Source organism: Schistocerca cancellata, chromosome 9 (genome assembly GCF_023864275.1).
Source record: "Schistocerca cancellata isolate TAMUIC-IGC-003103 chromosome 9, iqSchCanc2.1, whole genome shotgun sequence".
In the NCBI taxonomy this organism is placed as follows: Eukaryota; Metazoa; Arthropoda; class Insecta; order Orthoptera; family Acrididae; genus Schistocerca; species Schistocerca cancellata.
In genome coordinates, this window is record NC_064634.1 from 495,040,560 (window position 1) to 495,057,538 (window position 16,979).

At 39.2% G+C, this 16,979-nt stretch overlaps 1 protein-coding gene across 3 annotated transcripts in view; it reads left to right on the forward strand.

The window, feature by feature from the left end:
- Positions 1-16,979, forward strand: part of LOC126100204 (microspherule protein 1) — a 154,531-nt gene that overhangs the window by 121,489 nt on the left and 16,063 nt on the right. For all 3 annotated transcript variants that reach the window (XM_049910765.1, XM_049910764.1, XM_049910766.1), the window contains one exon: positions 8,154-8,369. In XM_049910765.1, the coding sequence (XP_049766722.1) occupies positions 8,154-8,369 (216 nt within the window). The remainder of the gene's footprint in view (positions 1-8,153; positions 8,370-16,979) is intronic.

Genomic DNA, 16,979 nt, shown 5'->3' on the forward strand with positions numbered 1-16,979 from the left:
CGTAGACTGTCAACAAAAGTACAAGCATACAACTAGGGTTGTCATATATGTGAGTGGTTCAAAGACTTCTTAAGTAATAGAACCCAATATGTTGTCCTCAATAGCATATGTTCATCAGAGACAAGGGTATCTTCAGGAGTGCTCCAGGGAAGTGTGAGAGGACTGCTGTTATTTTCTGTATACATAAATGATTTGGCAGACAAGGTGGGCAGCAATCTGCTGTGGTGAATGGGAATATGTCATAGATGAGCGACTTTAGGATGATACAAGGTGACATAGATAAAACTTCTAGTGGGTGTGATGCACTGCTGTTAGTTCTAAATGAAGAGAAATGTGAGTTAATGTGAATGAGTAGGGAAAACAAACTTGTAATGTTCAGATACAACATTAGTAGTGTCCTGCTTGACACAGTCATCATTTAAATATCTAGGCATAACATTGCAAAGCTATATGAAATGGGACGAGCACATGAGGATTACGGCAGGAAAGGCAAATGGGTGACTTTGATATACTGCGGGAATTTTAGGAAAGTGTGTTTCATCTGTAAAGGAGACCACATACAGAACACTAGTGCAATCTGTTCTCGAGTACTGCCCAAGTGTTTGAGATCTGTACAGTTTGGATTAAGGGAGACATTGAAGCAATTAAGAGCTGGCTGCTAGATTTTAGATTTGTTACCAGTAGGTTCAAATGATATACAAGTGTTACGGAGGTGGTTCAGGAGCTCAGATGGCAATCCATGGAGAGAACTTCAAAGCACACTGTTGAGAAAGTTTAGAGAACCAGCATTTGAAGCTGATTGCAGAACGATCCTACACTTTACGTAAGGACAGCGAAGATAAGAGAAATCAAGGCTCATGTGGAGGCATATAGACAGTCATTTTTCCATTGCTCTATCTGTGAGTGGAACAGGGGAGGAAACGAGTAGTAGTGGTACAGGGCAACCTCCACCGTGCATCGTACAGTGACTTGTGCGGCATGTATGTAGATTTAGACACAAATGTTAGTGGGAAAAACCGTGATTAAGCTCTTTATACAAACAAAAGCAAAGCAGCCATAATGTTTATGCAGGTTAGCCATCATTACAGATGAAGAATTCATAAAAAACAAACAAGCGAGGATCAAATTCTGTTTTTAACACAGTTGTCTGCATGACATTAGGGTGTCGTCATGTGTACATCCACTTTTAAATTCGTCCTATTTTAAACTTTCCTTTACTGAAACTTCCTTCAAGTAAAAAGTGGAGAATTTTTAAGGTAAAAATTTAAAAATCAATTTTTTGATGCTTATTCACATACTACTCCCTTTAGAAAAAGTATCCTTTAGTATGAAAATCAGAAACAAATTATGATTGGTTAATGTTTCCGTGATAGATCACAAATGATGTGCTTTGTATACATCAAACCTTGCATACTCATCTAAGACTGTAAAAAATAAGTGGATGGCAATACCCATTATTATATGTACAGGATATTTTACATATGATGCAATCACTGTGCCTGGCTTTGTATGAGAATCGGTACCCCCTGTAGGCATGCCCCATCAGCCTGTCACGCTTTCCCTCTCACTTGCTCAATTTGGCAGATAACCTATTGATTAACGTTTTGTATTATACCACATTCACTGGGCAATAGAGAATACTTTTCTGCTTTGTTACATAGGGTTCTCATTCATTGTGGTATATGTGACGGATCAACAAGTGTACATCATGATGAAATATACAAGAAAAGATTCATATGTTGCATACTGATTCATTCTCGGGTGAAAAGTTCCTGGTGTACACATTTCCAATGATATGACACTATATAGATTATTAAAATTTCTGTAGACTGGATCCATGTTGAACAAAAAAGCTGTAGAAAACCAACTAGCACAAAGAACTAGGCAAGATAAAATCATGTTGGAAAATTGTTCTGCAATTGGAACTATAGACTTGTGTGCAAGCAGCACCTACTGGCAGAGCTGCAAACAAACTCAAAGTGAAACCAAGCAGAGTGATTGTGTTCCATTGGTGAAAACATACGGAACTAAAGAGAGAGTAACACCAAAACACATTAATGTAGCTCTTGAAAATGGATATGTAACTCCAAAACATGCACTAAAGAAAATGAAACATTGCTGTTGAAGATGATGTATTCCTAACCTTTAAGCTACAGCCATGAAAAGCTGTTAACAAAATGCCTGGTAATAATGGTAGTGCATCAACTCACCAGTTCAGACATCGGTACTGTAACAGGCTGTTGCGCTCTGTGCATGAAGTAGACTTCAGGCTCTTTTTCTTCTGATGAAACATCACTGCATTTATCAGAGTATGTGAAATTTCAGAACAAGTTATATTATAATTCTGAAGGTTCTCATCAGTTACATAAGGATCATCTGCGAGATCTGAAAACTGGAGTGTGGGCTGCAGTTAGTGCAACATGAATAAGTGGACCTATTCTTATCAATCAGAGTTTAACTTCTAAAAAGAAAGATGATGAGACTTACCAAACAAAAGCGCTGGCAGGTCGATAGACACACATACACACAAAATTCAAGCTTTCGCAACAAACGGTTGCTTCGTCAGGAAAGAGGGAAAGAGAGGGAAAGACGAAAGGATGTGGGTTTTAAGGGAGAGGGTAAGGAGTCATTCCAATCCCAGGAGCGGAAAGACTTACCTTAGGGGGAAAAAAGGACAGGTATGTGAACAATACTCTGCAATCCTCTTCTAAGAGTTTCAACAACTTACAAATAGATCTACAGCTAGGTTTTGCAATGCAAGGTCAAACACTACCAATCTGTCTGCAACAGTATTAAGAGGTGTTTCTGGTGATAGAATATTTGCCTGGCCTGCTCTTTCTCCAGGTCTACATTCATGTGATTTATTCGTGGTGCAAAAAATCTGTTTGCGCTCTGAGCTAGGAGGCAGTATTTGCCTTGTTGTTCCAAGAATTTTGGCAGCCAAAATTGGATGAGTGTTTGACAACATTTTCTGAATATGTTGAGCTGCTGTTGCCACCACAGAGGGGGGTCATTTTGAGCACCTGCTCTTAACGCAATTGCTCCCTTGTGCCAACTCATCTCATTGTAGCAATTGCAACTTACGTCCTCAATTATTAGATGGGTGTATTCCAGTGTCCTACCATCCTGTCCTTTCCTCACCAATTCTCTGGAGAGCCCCCCCCCCCCCCCCCCCATACACACATTTGTTACCTAATCAGTCCACCTGATTTTCAACATTATTCTGTAGTGCCACATCTCAAATGCTTTGATCTCATCTTTCCCAGTTTTCCAAAATCGATGTTTCACTACCATACAACACTGTGCTCCAAACATATATTCTCAGAAATTTCTTCCTGAAATTAAGACCTATATTTAATGCAAGTAGACTTCTCTTGGCCAGGAGTGCCCTTTTTGCCAGTGCTAGTCTACTTTTTTAATTTCTTCCTTGCTGCAACCATCATGGGCTATTTTGCTGACTAGGTAGTAGCTGTAAATATAAGTAAACTTAATTTACCCACAGTGTGCATGAGATTACACTCAATTCAGTGAATCTCTTTTTCTAATCAATTACCCGAGCCTTGAAGTTCATAGTTAGAGTCAGATGAGATACCACTATAAGGAGTCTAAAATAATTTAATCTAAGAGTGTAAAAATTGTGACTGGGGCCCTAGAATCTGCATCTGACTACAGTTAATAATGTTCTGTTGCTCTGTGTGTCACTAACTTCCAAAGAATATTAAACAGTAAAACGAGGAATGTCACGGCACAGTTTCATGCAGCAGTTAATAAAAAAAAATAATAATAATAATAATAATAATAATAATAATAAATTTAAAAAAGCACTGTGCACTCAATTACTGGACATAAAAGTAAAATAAATTTACAAATGTGGAAATCTTGGCTTTATTTGTATTGTACTGCTTGTTAGTGACATACAAAAATTTGTGTCAGACTGGGACTCAGACATGGATTTCTCATTAATTGCAAGTGGTTGCTATCAGTGTGTGCCTCCTGGGCCATCCTGAACTTCCACATGTCACACTGTCTACATTGTCCCCTACACTCGTCACTTAATGCTCGCCACTCTACTCTGTATTGCCACATCAGTGACAGTGGGACTGTGAGCGATCAAGGTCATCAGTGTTATTGTCTTGTGCCTGCCTTGGTATGTAATATTTAGTTGCGTGTCCAAAAGAATCAGACATTAATGATGATTGACAGTCATGTGAAATTATTTCGAAATAAATTCACAAATGTGAATATTGTGGGTTCAGTTGTAGTAGGCGTAAGTATATTACCAGTAGTGACGTACGTAAGTACACGTGAAGCCGAGACATTCACATTCGTGTTTTCAACTCATTTCACTCTATAAGGGAAATGACAGTGTATAGAATATATTTTTAAATAGTTTTATAGGCACAGAAACTCATAGCATTAAACTTCCTAACAATTTTTTGTAAAAAGGAATGTTAACTGAAATAGTCCTAGTGTGGCACAACTATAGACTTCCATGTCTCTTATATGCCGAGTAAAATTACTTTATGATTGATAGATTGCTTTAGTGAGGTCCAGTGTTGCCAGTTGCAGCCAGTCACACTTTACAAGGCACTGCACTTGTCTACAAAACAGGGAACACGGCTAGGATGTGGTACTAGAGAAAGAAGAACTACGGTCGATCAGCAGCTACCACTTTACTTGCTGAAGGGTCGGCCGAAGAGTAATTTTAATCAGAGTACAAATGACTGACTGTCCTGTATGACCGCCACTTTCGTATCAGTCAAATGGTTACTGCATTCTCTCAGTCGAAACTGTGTAGTGGTCTGGAAGTTCTTCGATGAAAATATGCAACAATGTTTTCCACGAATCATTAATAAAAAGAATTTTTCCCTACTTGTCACCTTCCTTCCATCACTCAACAACAATTTGAAATTAATATTTTCCTAACCGTGGAAAATCTAGGATGGAATAACAACATTATGAAGAGAAGAAATGGCTACTCACCAAATAGAGGAGATGTTGAATCACAACAAGAAGGCTGCTGTACATTTAAGCTTTTGGCTAAAATGCTTCTTCTAAAGTAGATGTCACACAAACACTCACACACAGCACAACTCACCCACAACTGACCATTGTCTGTGGCCACTGAGGTCGGACTGCACACAGCAGCTGTGCTTGATGTGAGAAGCAATCTGTTGTTAGTGGTCATGGAGAGGGGGAAGAGGGTAGGAGCTGGGGGGAAATGTATAGCTGTTTGTGGGAGCATACAGGGATGTCGTGGGGACAGGGTAGAGCTGCTTGGTGCAGTTAGGTGGTTTGAGTGAGGCAGGGAGGGGGTGGGAAAGGAGAGAAGGAGAAAAAGACTAGTGGGTGCATTGGTGAAATAGAGGGGTGTGTTGTGGTGCAGTGGGAGCAGGGAAGTGGATAGTTGGATGAAGGACAGGGACTAGCAAAGGTTGAGGCCACGAGGAGTCTACAGGAACCTGCACAGTTTAGTTCAGAGAAGCTGGTGTTGGTAGGACGGATCCATATGGCACAGACTATGTCGTAGAGATGAAGAACATTTTCTTGGGCAGCATGCTCAGCAGCTTGATGGTCCAGCTGTTTCTTGGCCACAGTTTCTTGGTGACCATTCGTGCAGACAGACAACTTGCTGGTCATTGTGCCCACATAGAAAACAGCACAGTGGTTGCAGTCTAGTTTGTAGAGCCACATGCTGCCTTTGATGGGATGACATGCCTGTGACTGGACTGGAGTAGGTGATGGCGGGAGGGTGTATAGGACAGGTCTTACATCTAAGCAGGAATATGAGCCATGAGGCAAGGGGTTGAGAGCGTGGGTGGGGTAAGAATGGACAGGGATGTTCTGTAGGTTTAGTGTGCAGCAGTATACCACTGTGCGAGGCTTGAGAAGGGTAATGGTAAGGATACTCCTCATTTGAGGACACAACTAGAGATAGTCAAAACCATGGTGGAGAATGTGATTCGGTGCGCAAGATTAGTCGAGCGGTCTAGGGCGCTGCAGTCATGGACTGTGTGGCATGTCCCGGCAGAGGTTCGAGTCCTCCCTCTGGCATGTGTGTGTGTGTGTGTGTGTGTGTGTGTGTGTGTGTGTGTTTGTCCTTTGGATAATTTAGGTTAAGTAGTGTGTAAGCTTAGGGCCTGATGACCTTAGCAGTTAAGTCCCATAAGATTTCACACACATTTGAACACATTTTGAGAATGTGATTCACTTGCTCCAGTCCTGGATGGTAATGAGTCACAAGGGGAGTACTGCTTTGCAGTTGGACAGTGGGAATGTAAGTGGTGGTAGATGACTGGAGAGACAAGTGATGGGAGATACACTTCTGCACTAAGTTGGGTGGGTTATTTCAGTCTGTGAAGGCATCAATGAGAACTTTGGTATATTTGTAGTGGGTCAGCTCATCATGTGACGACCATGGGTGGCTGGGCTTTATATACAATCTGTCTCATACACTTTCCCACCGCCACCTCCTCCTCCTCCTAGTACTACTACTACTACTACTACTACTTCTACTTCTACTTCTACTCCTCTATTACAGTTCAGTCACAGGCATCCCCTATCCACCAATGGCAGGGTTACCTGTGAAGGCGGTCATGTGATCTAAAACCTAAGCTGCATTCTATGTGGGCATGACAACCAACAAGCTGTCTGTCTACATGAATGACATGAATGGCCACTGACAAACAGTGGCCAAGAGAGAGCTGGACCACCCACTTGCTGAGTATGTTTCCCAACACAACATGCTTCACTTCAAAAACTGCTTCATAGCCTGAAGTACCTGGATCCATCCTAACAAAACCATCTATTCTGAATTATGCAGTTGGGAACTTTCCCTGAGATGTATTCTACATTCCCATAACCCTTTGCCCTCAAACTTCACTAATCCCTGTCCTTCACCTATGTATCCCCTTCCCTGCTCCCACTCTTCTCTTCCACCAATGCACCCACCCGCTCATCATTTTCCCCTCCTTTACTTCTCTTCTCTCTTACCACTTCTCTGCATGTTCCCACAAGCAGCAGTGCACCTTCCCCCACTCCTATCCTACTATCCATCCCCTCCCCACTACAAACTCCTCTTTATCCCACCACCCATAAATTGCTTCTCTCATCAAGCGCAGCTGCTTTGCGCAGTCCAGCATCGGCAGCCAGAGATAATCTGATGTGTGTGACATGTAATTGTGAGAGTGGGTGTGTTTTCTATTTTAGAGGAAGTCCATTTGACCGAAACCTTAAATGAGTAGTATTATTTTTGTTGTGTCTGTCTGTTACTCAGTGTCTTCTCTGTATGATGAGTAGCAAGCTACCCTTTTCATAATACTGTGTTAATATTATCCTAATTTATATTTGGAATTGATATTTTACTGGGAATAAAAGAAACAAATGTAACTGGCCCATTACAAGAAAATGCAAAGATTCCTTCATTACAATTTTGTGGTTTTCAGTTTTGAGGTAGATTCCTTTTAAAGACGTACTTACAAAATATAATATCTTGCCTGTTTGTACTAGCTCTTGTACCTTGAGGTAGCTTATTTCGGAATGAAACAATGGGAAATTCAGGATGGAATAACAATATTATTATTTCTGAATTAAAGTTTCTTGGATGAATTGTCTAGAAAATTGTTACAATCAGAAATAATATGCATGGTGATAATGTTACTGTAAATGTGCAAAAGTTCTAAGCAAGGAAAGAAACTGATCAGCTCAGCAAAACAAGTTACGCGTTTTTGTGTAATGGTTTCCGTTGCAAGCAACAGAATACTTTCAATTATGCCTAATAACCTGTTAACATAATTTGTTTAATGTTGTATATGTGCAAGAATATATTTTGTGCCTATGTTTTCTGCTGATTCTGTGTCAACTTCTTTCCCTTCTCCACTTATGTGATATTTTTACTCTTTTATCTCTGTATCTGTTTAAGAAATTCATAGTAGATGCTTATCTTTTTCATGTAGCTGGCAGGTGGATGACAATGCTACAAACTTTTTTTTCCCCCCTTCCAGAATGCATAGTGTTCATTTTCAGATTTCATGTGTGCTTTGAGGGAAGTGTAGATGAAAGCAAATATCCAAATCAGAACCCAGCTATCTGTGAAGCTATCTTCAGGAAAGTCACAGTATACAGTTGATTACAACAGTGTATTTACTTTTCAGATTACAATGGGTCGAACAACGAAAGATAGCAGTGTGGACGTAGATCTTTCGCTGGAGGGCCCAGCGTGGAAGATATCTCGACGACAGGGTACCATTAGGTTACGGAACAATGGAGATTTTTTCCTGTCTAGCGAGGGGAAAAGGCCGATATATGTCGATGGCAGACCGATACTTGCAGGCAATAAGTATCGACTGAACAACAATTCTGTTATTGAAGTGAGTTACTTGGATGTTTCAAATAAAACCCCTTTTAGTCTTTTAAAAACTTGTATCATCCTATCACATTTTGATTTCAGTTTTGTGTGCGTTTTTTGTTAATCTGTTTATACTCAGTTATACGGTACAGATTTTAATATATAAATGTGACTTAACAAGAGATCCAGTCTGGTTAGTAAAGGTGCAGCACTGATTACAGACAAATAGAATGTACCCTTTTAACTGATGAAATAAATAAAAATAGAATACTTAATTTCCTACTCAGTTTTATTACCAAGAGCTGTTTCATGTCTCGTACAGGACATAGTAACTGATAGAAGGTACTCGGACTGACTTTTTGTATCTTTATTTGTGCTCTGCATTCACTTTAAAACACACGGCAGATGCTACTTCTCTCTTTTTTTCATAGCTTTTCATGCATTCATTTCATTGATCCATTGTGGGTGCTGTTATTAGTCTGATTTTATTTTCATGGTTTCTGTGGTAACATTAAGTGCATGGCTGAGTAATGTTTATAGATTAGACATTGCAAAACCACCTTCTGAAGGTATTAGGTGTGCAACATTCGACTGTATCCCCTCTAGGGGGACAATAGTTCAAATCCCAATTAGGCCATCCAGAAGTTTTTCTTCAATCCTATAAGGCAAATGCTGGGATGGTTACTTTGAAACTAAAACAGCCACTTCCCTTTCACTATCCGAGCTAGTTGTCCATTTCGCAATGACACCATAACTGACAAGATGTTAAACACTATTGACTTTCTCTTACTTCAGTTATTTGCCAGTTCAAATTATTTACCATCTCCATTACATTCTTCTGTGATATGGACAAGACAGACCATTCATGCTAACCTTCTTTGTATGCTCTGTGACATTTGTTAGTACACTCTGATATGAATTTCGTACACTTGGGTGGTATTCCAGTGGAGACCAAACAAGTCTTTGCAAAGCTATGTTTTTAAGCAAGTATTGAAATTTTATTGACAATGATGTTGCAGTCTTCATTCCAAATGCATCTCTCCACACTAGTCTATCCCGTGGAAGCCTCTTCATCGCTGTATAACTACTGCTACCTACATCCGTACTGTATTCAAATCTAGGTCTACCTTCCCCCTCCACCCACCCACGCACACACACACACACACACACACACACACACACACACACATACAAACAACACTTGACAATTCCTTGATGCCTCAAGATATTTTATAAATCGATTCCTTCTTTTAGTCAACTTGTGCCATACATTTGCTTTCTCTGTTAGCTTTTTCCTCATTAGATATTAAATTATCCATCTAATCTTCGTCATTCTTCAGTATCACCATATTTCAGAAGCTTATTATAAGAGAAAAGAAGGATGAATTGTCCGTATTTCATTTCTGTGCAAGACTTCTTCAGACAAATACCACCAAAAGAATTCTTGACACTTAAATTTATATTGTAAACAAATTTTTCTTTTTAAAAAATGCTTCTCTTGCTGTCCAGAATGTATTTTATATCTTCTTTACGTCAGCCATTTTCAGTTATTTTTCTGCCCAAATAGCAAAACTCTGATACTGCTTTTAGTGTCTTGTATTGCAATCTTAATTCCCTCAGTGTTGTCTGATTTAATGAGGCCACATTCCATTACCCTTGTTTTCTTTCCCATTCTGCTCATTTGCATTTCTAAGTTCTTTATTCTCACTGGCAGAATTACAGTGTCAACAGCAAACCTTTAAATTGTTATATCTTCTTCTTGAACTTAAATTCCTTTTCCAGGATTCTCCTTGCTACCTTTACTACTTGGTCAATGCACATATTGAATATTATCTGGGATAGCCCACAACCCGTCTCACTCCCTCTCAACCATTGTTTCCTTTCTGTGTCCTTCAACTCTTATAGCTGCAGTCAGGTTTCTGTGCAAGTTGTAGTGAAGTCTGAGGATGGATAGCCAAGCAACACGTAAAAGCAAATGAAAAGAATTTCTGAATGACAACTCCTTCTACTCAATAGATGAATTTTTAGACACATAGTAGTAACTGTAAAATAAATAAATAATTATATTGTGTAAAGAAAATTTATGTTAAGGTGACATGATCCACATCATTATGAAATGTCGTATTCATGATTTATGGAACAAGTATTAATGTAATGTAACTGACCTGTCTTGTATGCTTTGCACACCAGATGGAATTGTTTTATCATGGCTGGTTCTTCCAAACATCACAATTCTGCAGGAATGGTGTCCATCATTTTCTTACATTGATTGCTCGAGGTAACTACATGTAATTTGATGCTCTATTGGCTTTTCAGAGAATGTCCGTAAATTTTATCAAGGAAATTCACTGTCTTTTATGTGGAGTGTGTGATGCTAATAAAATTGGAACAAAAAATTTAATTTCAAAAATGTAAAATAAAATTAAAAAATAAAACTTTGTTACACTAGTCTATCGTGGGTTCATGGGTGACTAGGGTGCCTAAAGAGGAAATGGTTCTGAAATCTGAACAGCGATGCTGTTTTTTAGCAAAATAAAGTGACAGGTGTTTCTTTGAATGGAACAATTTATCAAAATGTACTGAATTTAGTGAATCCTCAAACACAGTAATACATTGGGAGTCATGTATAGTTTAGATGGTTACTAATCAACGCACAAATGTTAAGTTTCCTATCATATTCCCCTTCGCATAAAATTCAAAAGTTTGAAGAACTTCATCGAATTATTGCAAAATTCATAGTTGCCTTTATAAAATTGAAGTGCTTATGACTTCAGGTGACAAAATCCAATTACTGTTAGAAATATCTTAAATTCCAACACCAACCAACTTCCCTCTGCTTCCCTTTGGCTTCCCTTTGACATCCATGCCTCCATCTTTGCTACCCTGCCTGTTTACCTTTCCCCTGTTGCTTCATAACCTGGATTGTGAGTAACTGAATCCACTTTCCCTTCTTCCCCTTTTTTTCCCCCTCTCTCCTGCCTGACGAAGGAACAAAGTTCCAAAAGCTAGGATACGTAAATTTTCTGTTCTGTTTTGTGTATCTATCGGCTGTACTGAGCTGAGGTATATACTGGACAGCCCCTCTATCTCTTTGTTAGTATTTGTTTCACATCTTTATATGAGATTTTCCATTAATCATTTTCAACCAGAGTATATCTAACTCTCATAACCTACCGTACTAGCAGAATTTCTCGAAGTCTAACAATGTGTCTACACAGATTCCTGAAGAGCTGCTGTCTTGGCCAGCAGTAGGAAGGTTAAGCCACTTTATTCTTCTTCATTATTCTTGCACTTTTGAAGAAATATTTCCCACATACAATAAGTAGAAAGGCCATAGATTTTACATATCTTTCTTCTTACTCTTCTTTTTTGGTGGTCTATCGATGTCTCTTGCAGAGCTCTTTTTATTTGATGTTTTGTATATCCATTCTTATGGAATATTTCTTCTAGATGTACCAGCTCACTATGTAGGCCATAAGTGTCAGACACTACATGAGCCCTGCATACTGAAGTTTTATGTACACTCATAGTAATCAAAGAATGGCAGCAGCTAGAGGGCTGAAAGTATAAATCGGTATGGGTGAGCTTACAGTAAACAGAGTGTCATAAAAACCCGTCTTTCTTTTGTCAGGCCGAAAAATCCAGAAAAGATAGACAGCCAATTATTTCCCATTCCATTATAAATTTGAAAGAGCAGCTCCCTCAGACAAGGCTATGTTGTTCTTTTTTTGGACAGTATCTTGTTAGCATTCGTCATGACCTATAGTGAGTAACGTAAATGCACCTACTTATTTGTTAGCCAAATATTTAGCCTCATTATTGAGACCCTTTGGAAGTAAATGTGAACATTGTATCTCTAATTCAGCAGCTTTTATTAGTGGGTTAAAGACTTCGAAACTAACAGCTATAATTTATTGATTCATTGTGACGGAGGATCCTCTGTCATTGATTAGCAGCAAGTCTGAAGAAGCCATAATCACATTATTTAAGTAAGAGTTAACCTCCACTTACTTTTTATTTTATAACCGATATTTTGAACAGATGTTACCATGGGCAGTCCTCTCTCACACATGGTAGCTAATATTTATGGAGGATTTTGAAGAAAGTTCAATCAAATTATAAAGAATGTAGCAACCAGTCGTGGAAACGTAATTTATTTATCTTGTTGCAAATTGATTTCGACTGATATCAGTCATCGGTGTATTTTTCTAACCAATACATGCCATAAGTACTTACGGCATGTATCAGTTAGAAAAATGCACCAATGATGACTGATATCAGTCGAAATCGTTTGAAACACGCTAAATAAATTACGTTTCCGTGACTGGTTGCTACATTCTTTATAATTTTATATTCCACGGTCGCTGCACAGAAAGGGAACCTTATGGAGCCCAACATTCAAAAGTTCAATCAGCTCGGCAGTTTTAAAATGGACATGTTCATAGTTTGACATCGTGGTGAGGACAAACTGATCCATTTTCTCGGACATCTAAGCTTCATTCACAAAAATATCACATTTACAATGGAATGGGAAATGATTTGCCGTTTACAGTTTCTGGATATTTTATTTGACAAAAGGAAGATGGGCTTTTAAGACATTCTGTTTACTGTAATCCCACACATACCAATTTATACTTGCAGCCCTCTAGCTGCTGCCATTTTTCGCAAACTATGAGAGTGCATAAGACTTTTAGTATGCAGGGCTCATGTAATGTCTTACACTGATAGCCTACAGAGCGAGTTGGTACATCTGGAAGAAATATTCATAAGAATGGATATACAAAACATCAAATTCAGAGAGCTCTGCAAGAGCAAACGACAGACAACTCAAAAGAAGAGTAAGAAGAAAGAGATTTTTTGTCTGTGGCCTTTCTGCAGCATGTGTGAAATATTTCTTCAGACATTACAAGAATAATGAAGAAGAATAAAGTGGATACGATCTTCCTACTGCCACCAAGACACAGTCTCATGCTACAGGGAATACTGGTCAAGGAAGCTGTGCAAATACAATTAGCAGTCAACTTGCTCAACTGAGGTGAAGATTTCCAGCTCAATCAATCATGGAAATCTCTCATTCCATATCTGTGCTGTCAAAGGAAATATTGTTCTAGGTCTTCCCTGCTTGGCATTATAACATAAGCCAACCATAATAACCAACCAAATACTTCGTAAGCACTGTGGATTCACTGACTGCATTTGCTTGTTTTGCTCTTAGAAGCATAACATTTTGCATGTGACTGACACTCTTCTTATCGACAGTATTACCTTTGATGCATGTTTATTTACTTCACAGTATAAAGTACGTTAAAAAAATCTTGCCAGTGACTCGTCTTCAGAATGGCTAAAAGTTGTAAGCCAGAATATCAGTTAATAATGTCCTGGATGCACTCCCAAAAAATGATAAACTATTGGTTTTGTTTAATTATTGCAGTTATGAAAACTTAGTCACTGAAAAAATCTCAAATATGAAAAACTGAACTTAGCTGCTGGCCATAGATGTCAATAACAATAGTAAATCATAAACAATAACAAGCAGAAAGCACATTCAGGGTACCCCCTTCATCGCATCCCTGCATTATCGCTGTCTAGTTCACATGCACTTATTCACAGGAGTTTAGAACTGTTTTTTTTATTTCTCATCACAGATAATGTGTGTGCCAATTCTCTTGGTTCCACCTGCTTTATTTCCAAACGTTGGTCACACTAGGCAGAGTGTCATCTAATGTCCCCTGTCCCCTTCAGATCTGAAAATCTGCAGTTCGTCATCCACATTTTTCAGTTATGAGGAAAACCTTTTAAATACGAAATGTGAAAAATAGTGGATACTTCTCCAAAGAATCATTAAGAAAATGTTGTCTCAATTTTTCTGTTCACTTACAGAATGCTGAAGTTCTTTTTGGTTAACCAATATTCTTCACAAAATCCGGAATGTGATGCTACTGAGAAAGATTCTTATGATTTTAAACTGTCCAAATTCACTGATTATTTGATCCTCCTGCGGTAAGAACGTTTACCTTTCATCAGAGTTCTGTGTTGGACATTGTGTGTACTGTTTTGTTACAGTTGAGTGACAGTTTGTCTTGTGCAAGCCACAAGCTGACATTACCCAGCACTTTGATAAATCACTTACATTGCATTATGTATATTTGACAGCGAAATTTGTCATCATAAAATAGAAATTATTTTGAATGATCTGTTATATTTAGTGGCAGATCATTTTGCAGTACTCTGATCAGGCTCAAATTTGTTCCCCATTTGCTGATACAGGAAAATAACCTACTGCTTCATATTTGCTTGGTATAAAAATGAAATATTATATATTGTTGTTAAATAGAAATTACTATAATTATTCCCATACTTAAGGAATTATCACTTTCCCAGGTGGTGACTGGCAGAGGGTGTCTCTTGAAATACTTTAATCATGCACTAGCAGATTATTCTCGGCTCTACATAGTTAATCTACATGGCACATCAGTTTGCATCTGTTTAGTCCAGCCTTCATCATAAACCAGACCATGCTTTGCCTGTGTCCATTGGTATCATAACTGCTACTTTAATTTCTCCATCACATTTAAACTACTAAATTTTGCCATACCATATAGTAAAATGTTAGTCTCATTTATCTTATCTTAAAAACAGTTATCCAAACTGTATTCAGCAGAAAACATAATGGGGACTTTCTTTTACTTTCAGAAATGTATGTGAAGGGAGAGGTCACCATCATATTAAGAAAAAAGCACCAAGTACAGTGATTTCTGATCCTTTTTTTTTTTTTAGTTGTATACTAGTGATCGTTACTGATCCTTCCACATTTAGAGACAGTGTCCTACCCTAGGATCAGAGTTATGTCCTAAATCTTCCTTTTAATCAGAGCGATTTTGCCATTATTTTGATAGTCTTTCTATACCAGATGCAGTGTTTTGAAATACTGTAACAGTTTTATTGATTGACTTTGTGATACGTGGTTCAGGTGTCATTAAGACTACAATGGACCAAGGCCTTGTAGATGCATGCATGCAAGATGTCAAGGCGCTTTGTACCTTAATCGGACTGGATTTGTTACTGGAATAGATTGGAATATTGTACTGATAGTATTTCAGGAAATGATTAAAGTTATTTATTATTTCTGGAATACAGAAATGAGAGTAACTGTGAATTAGTATGTGTTGATGGATTGTGACAGAGGGGTGCGCTTAGTTTCTGAATAACTCTCTGAGATCACTTGGAAATTTAGATAGTAGGTCAACTGTTATTCTTAAATTAGAACTTTTGTAGTCTTCTGAATATAAATATTTATCTGTTCTCTAGGATAGTAGAAAATAAAAACCACTTCACATAGGAAACGAAGACCAGTGCAACCATCCATGAATTGTCTGCTAATATTAAAGACAAAGAATCCAGACGGCTATACTTGGTAAGAAGAGTCAAAAGAAGGGGACAATCCACCAATATTTGGGATACCGTCAGTCTGCTTCCACAGCCACATTGTGGGGGGTGGCTTGTTACCCAAGAGAAAACAATGGATAAGCCTAGTATGACCGATGCGTAGACAGCACAAGACAATGGAATCTTTCTGAGAGGAGCAGATGGGAGAGGGCCAAACTGCTGTAGTCTCCTTGATTGTGCGGAGTTTATTACTGAGAGCAGTAGTGTGCCAGATGTTATCCCACTTTTGGACAAAGAGAGATTTGATGTGTATCCACATATCTGCACCTGGAATCATGAGAGGGAATGGGGTGTAAGTATCTGCCTCTCCAGCCAAATCATCAACCAGTTCATTCCCTGGGATGTCCACATGACTTGGGACACAGAGGAAAACAACAGAGCAGGTGGCACAGCCAAGGGCAGAGAGGTGGTCACGGATAGCAGAGACAAAAGGGTGATGAGAGTGGCATAGTTCTATAGCCTGCAAGCTGCTCATTGAGTCAGTACATATTAAAACACTGTGGAGGGAGGTCTGAGAAACCAAATGGAGTGTCCTGTTAATGGCCATCAGCTCTCCTGTGAACACACTACATGAGCCTGGCAGTAAATGGTGTTCCATGCCAATAGGAGATGTAAAAGTGTATACCGCCTCACCTATCATCTCAGAATCATCAGTGTAGGAGATGGTAGCACCCAGGAACTCTCCAAGGATAGAATGTACAAGACGCCGGAATATCACAGGGGCAACAGAGACGTTAGGCCCCTGGACTACGTCAGTCCTAATCCGTGGTCGGGGCACCAGCCAAGGTGGGGAGAGGGGGGGCGCAGGGGGGGGGGGGGGGGAGCAGGAGATACATGGGGCACTTATGGATATCCCGATAGAGGGAAGTGAGGTGCATTGCAACCAGCAATTCCACCCGAGAGGGTAGGTACAGGAAGGAGACATTCCTCGTTTGCATAGAGGAGAGGGTGCATGGGATGGTGAGGGAATCATCGATTGGATAAGAAACCAGGAGGAAGGAGCCACCATAAACCATAATCTCGTCTGGCCAAAATCAGAGCCCAGTGAACATGGAGAAGAGTAGCATCCCAAGATGTGTGGGCCCAGGGGCTGAGAGCATTAAGCTTCCGCAAGCAGGTAGTCTTCAGGTGGCAAATATGGGGTAGCCATGTCAGCTTCTTATCAAAAATAAGGCCCAAGAAATGG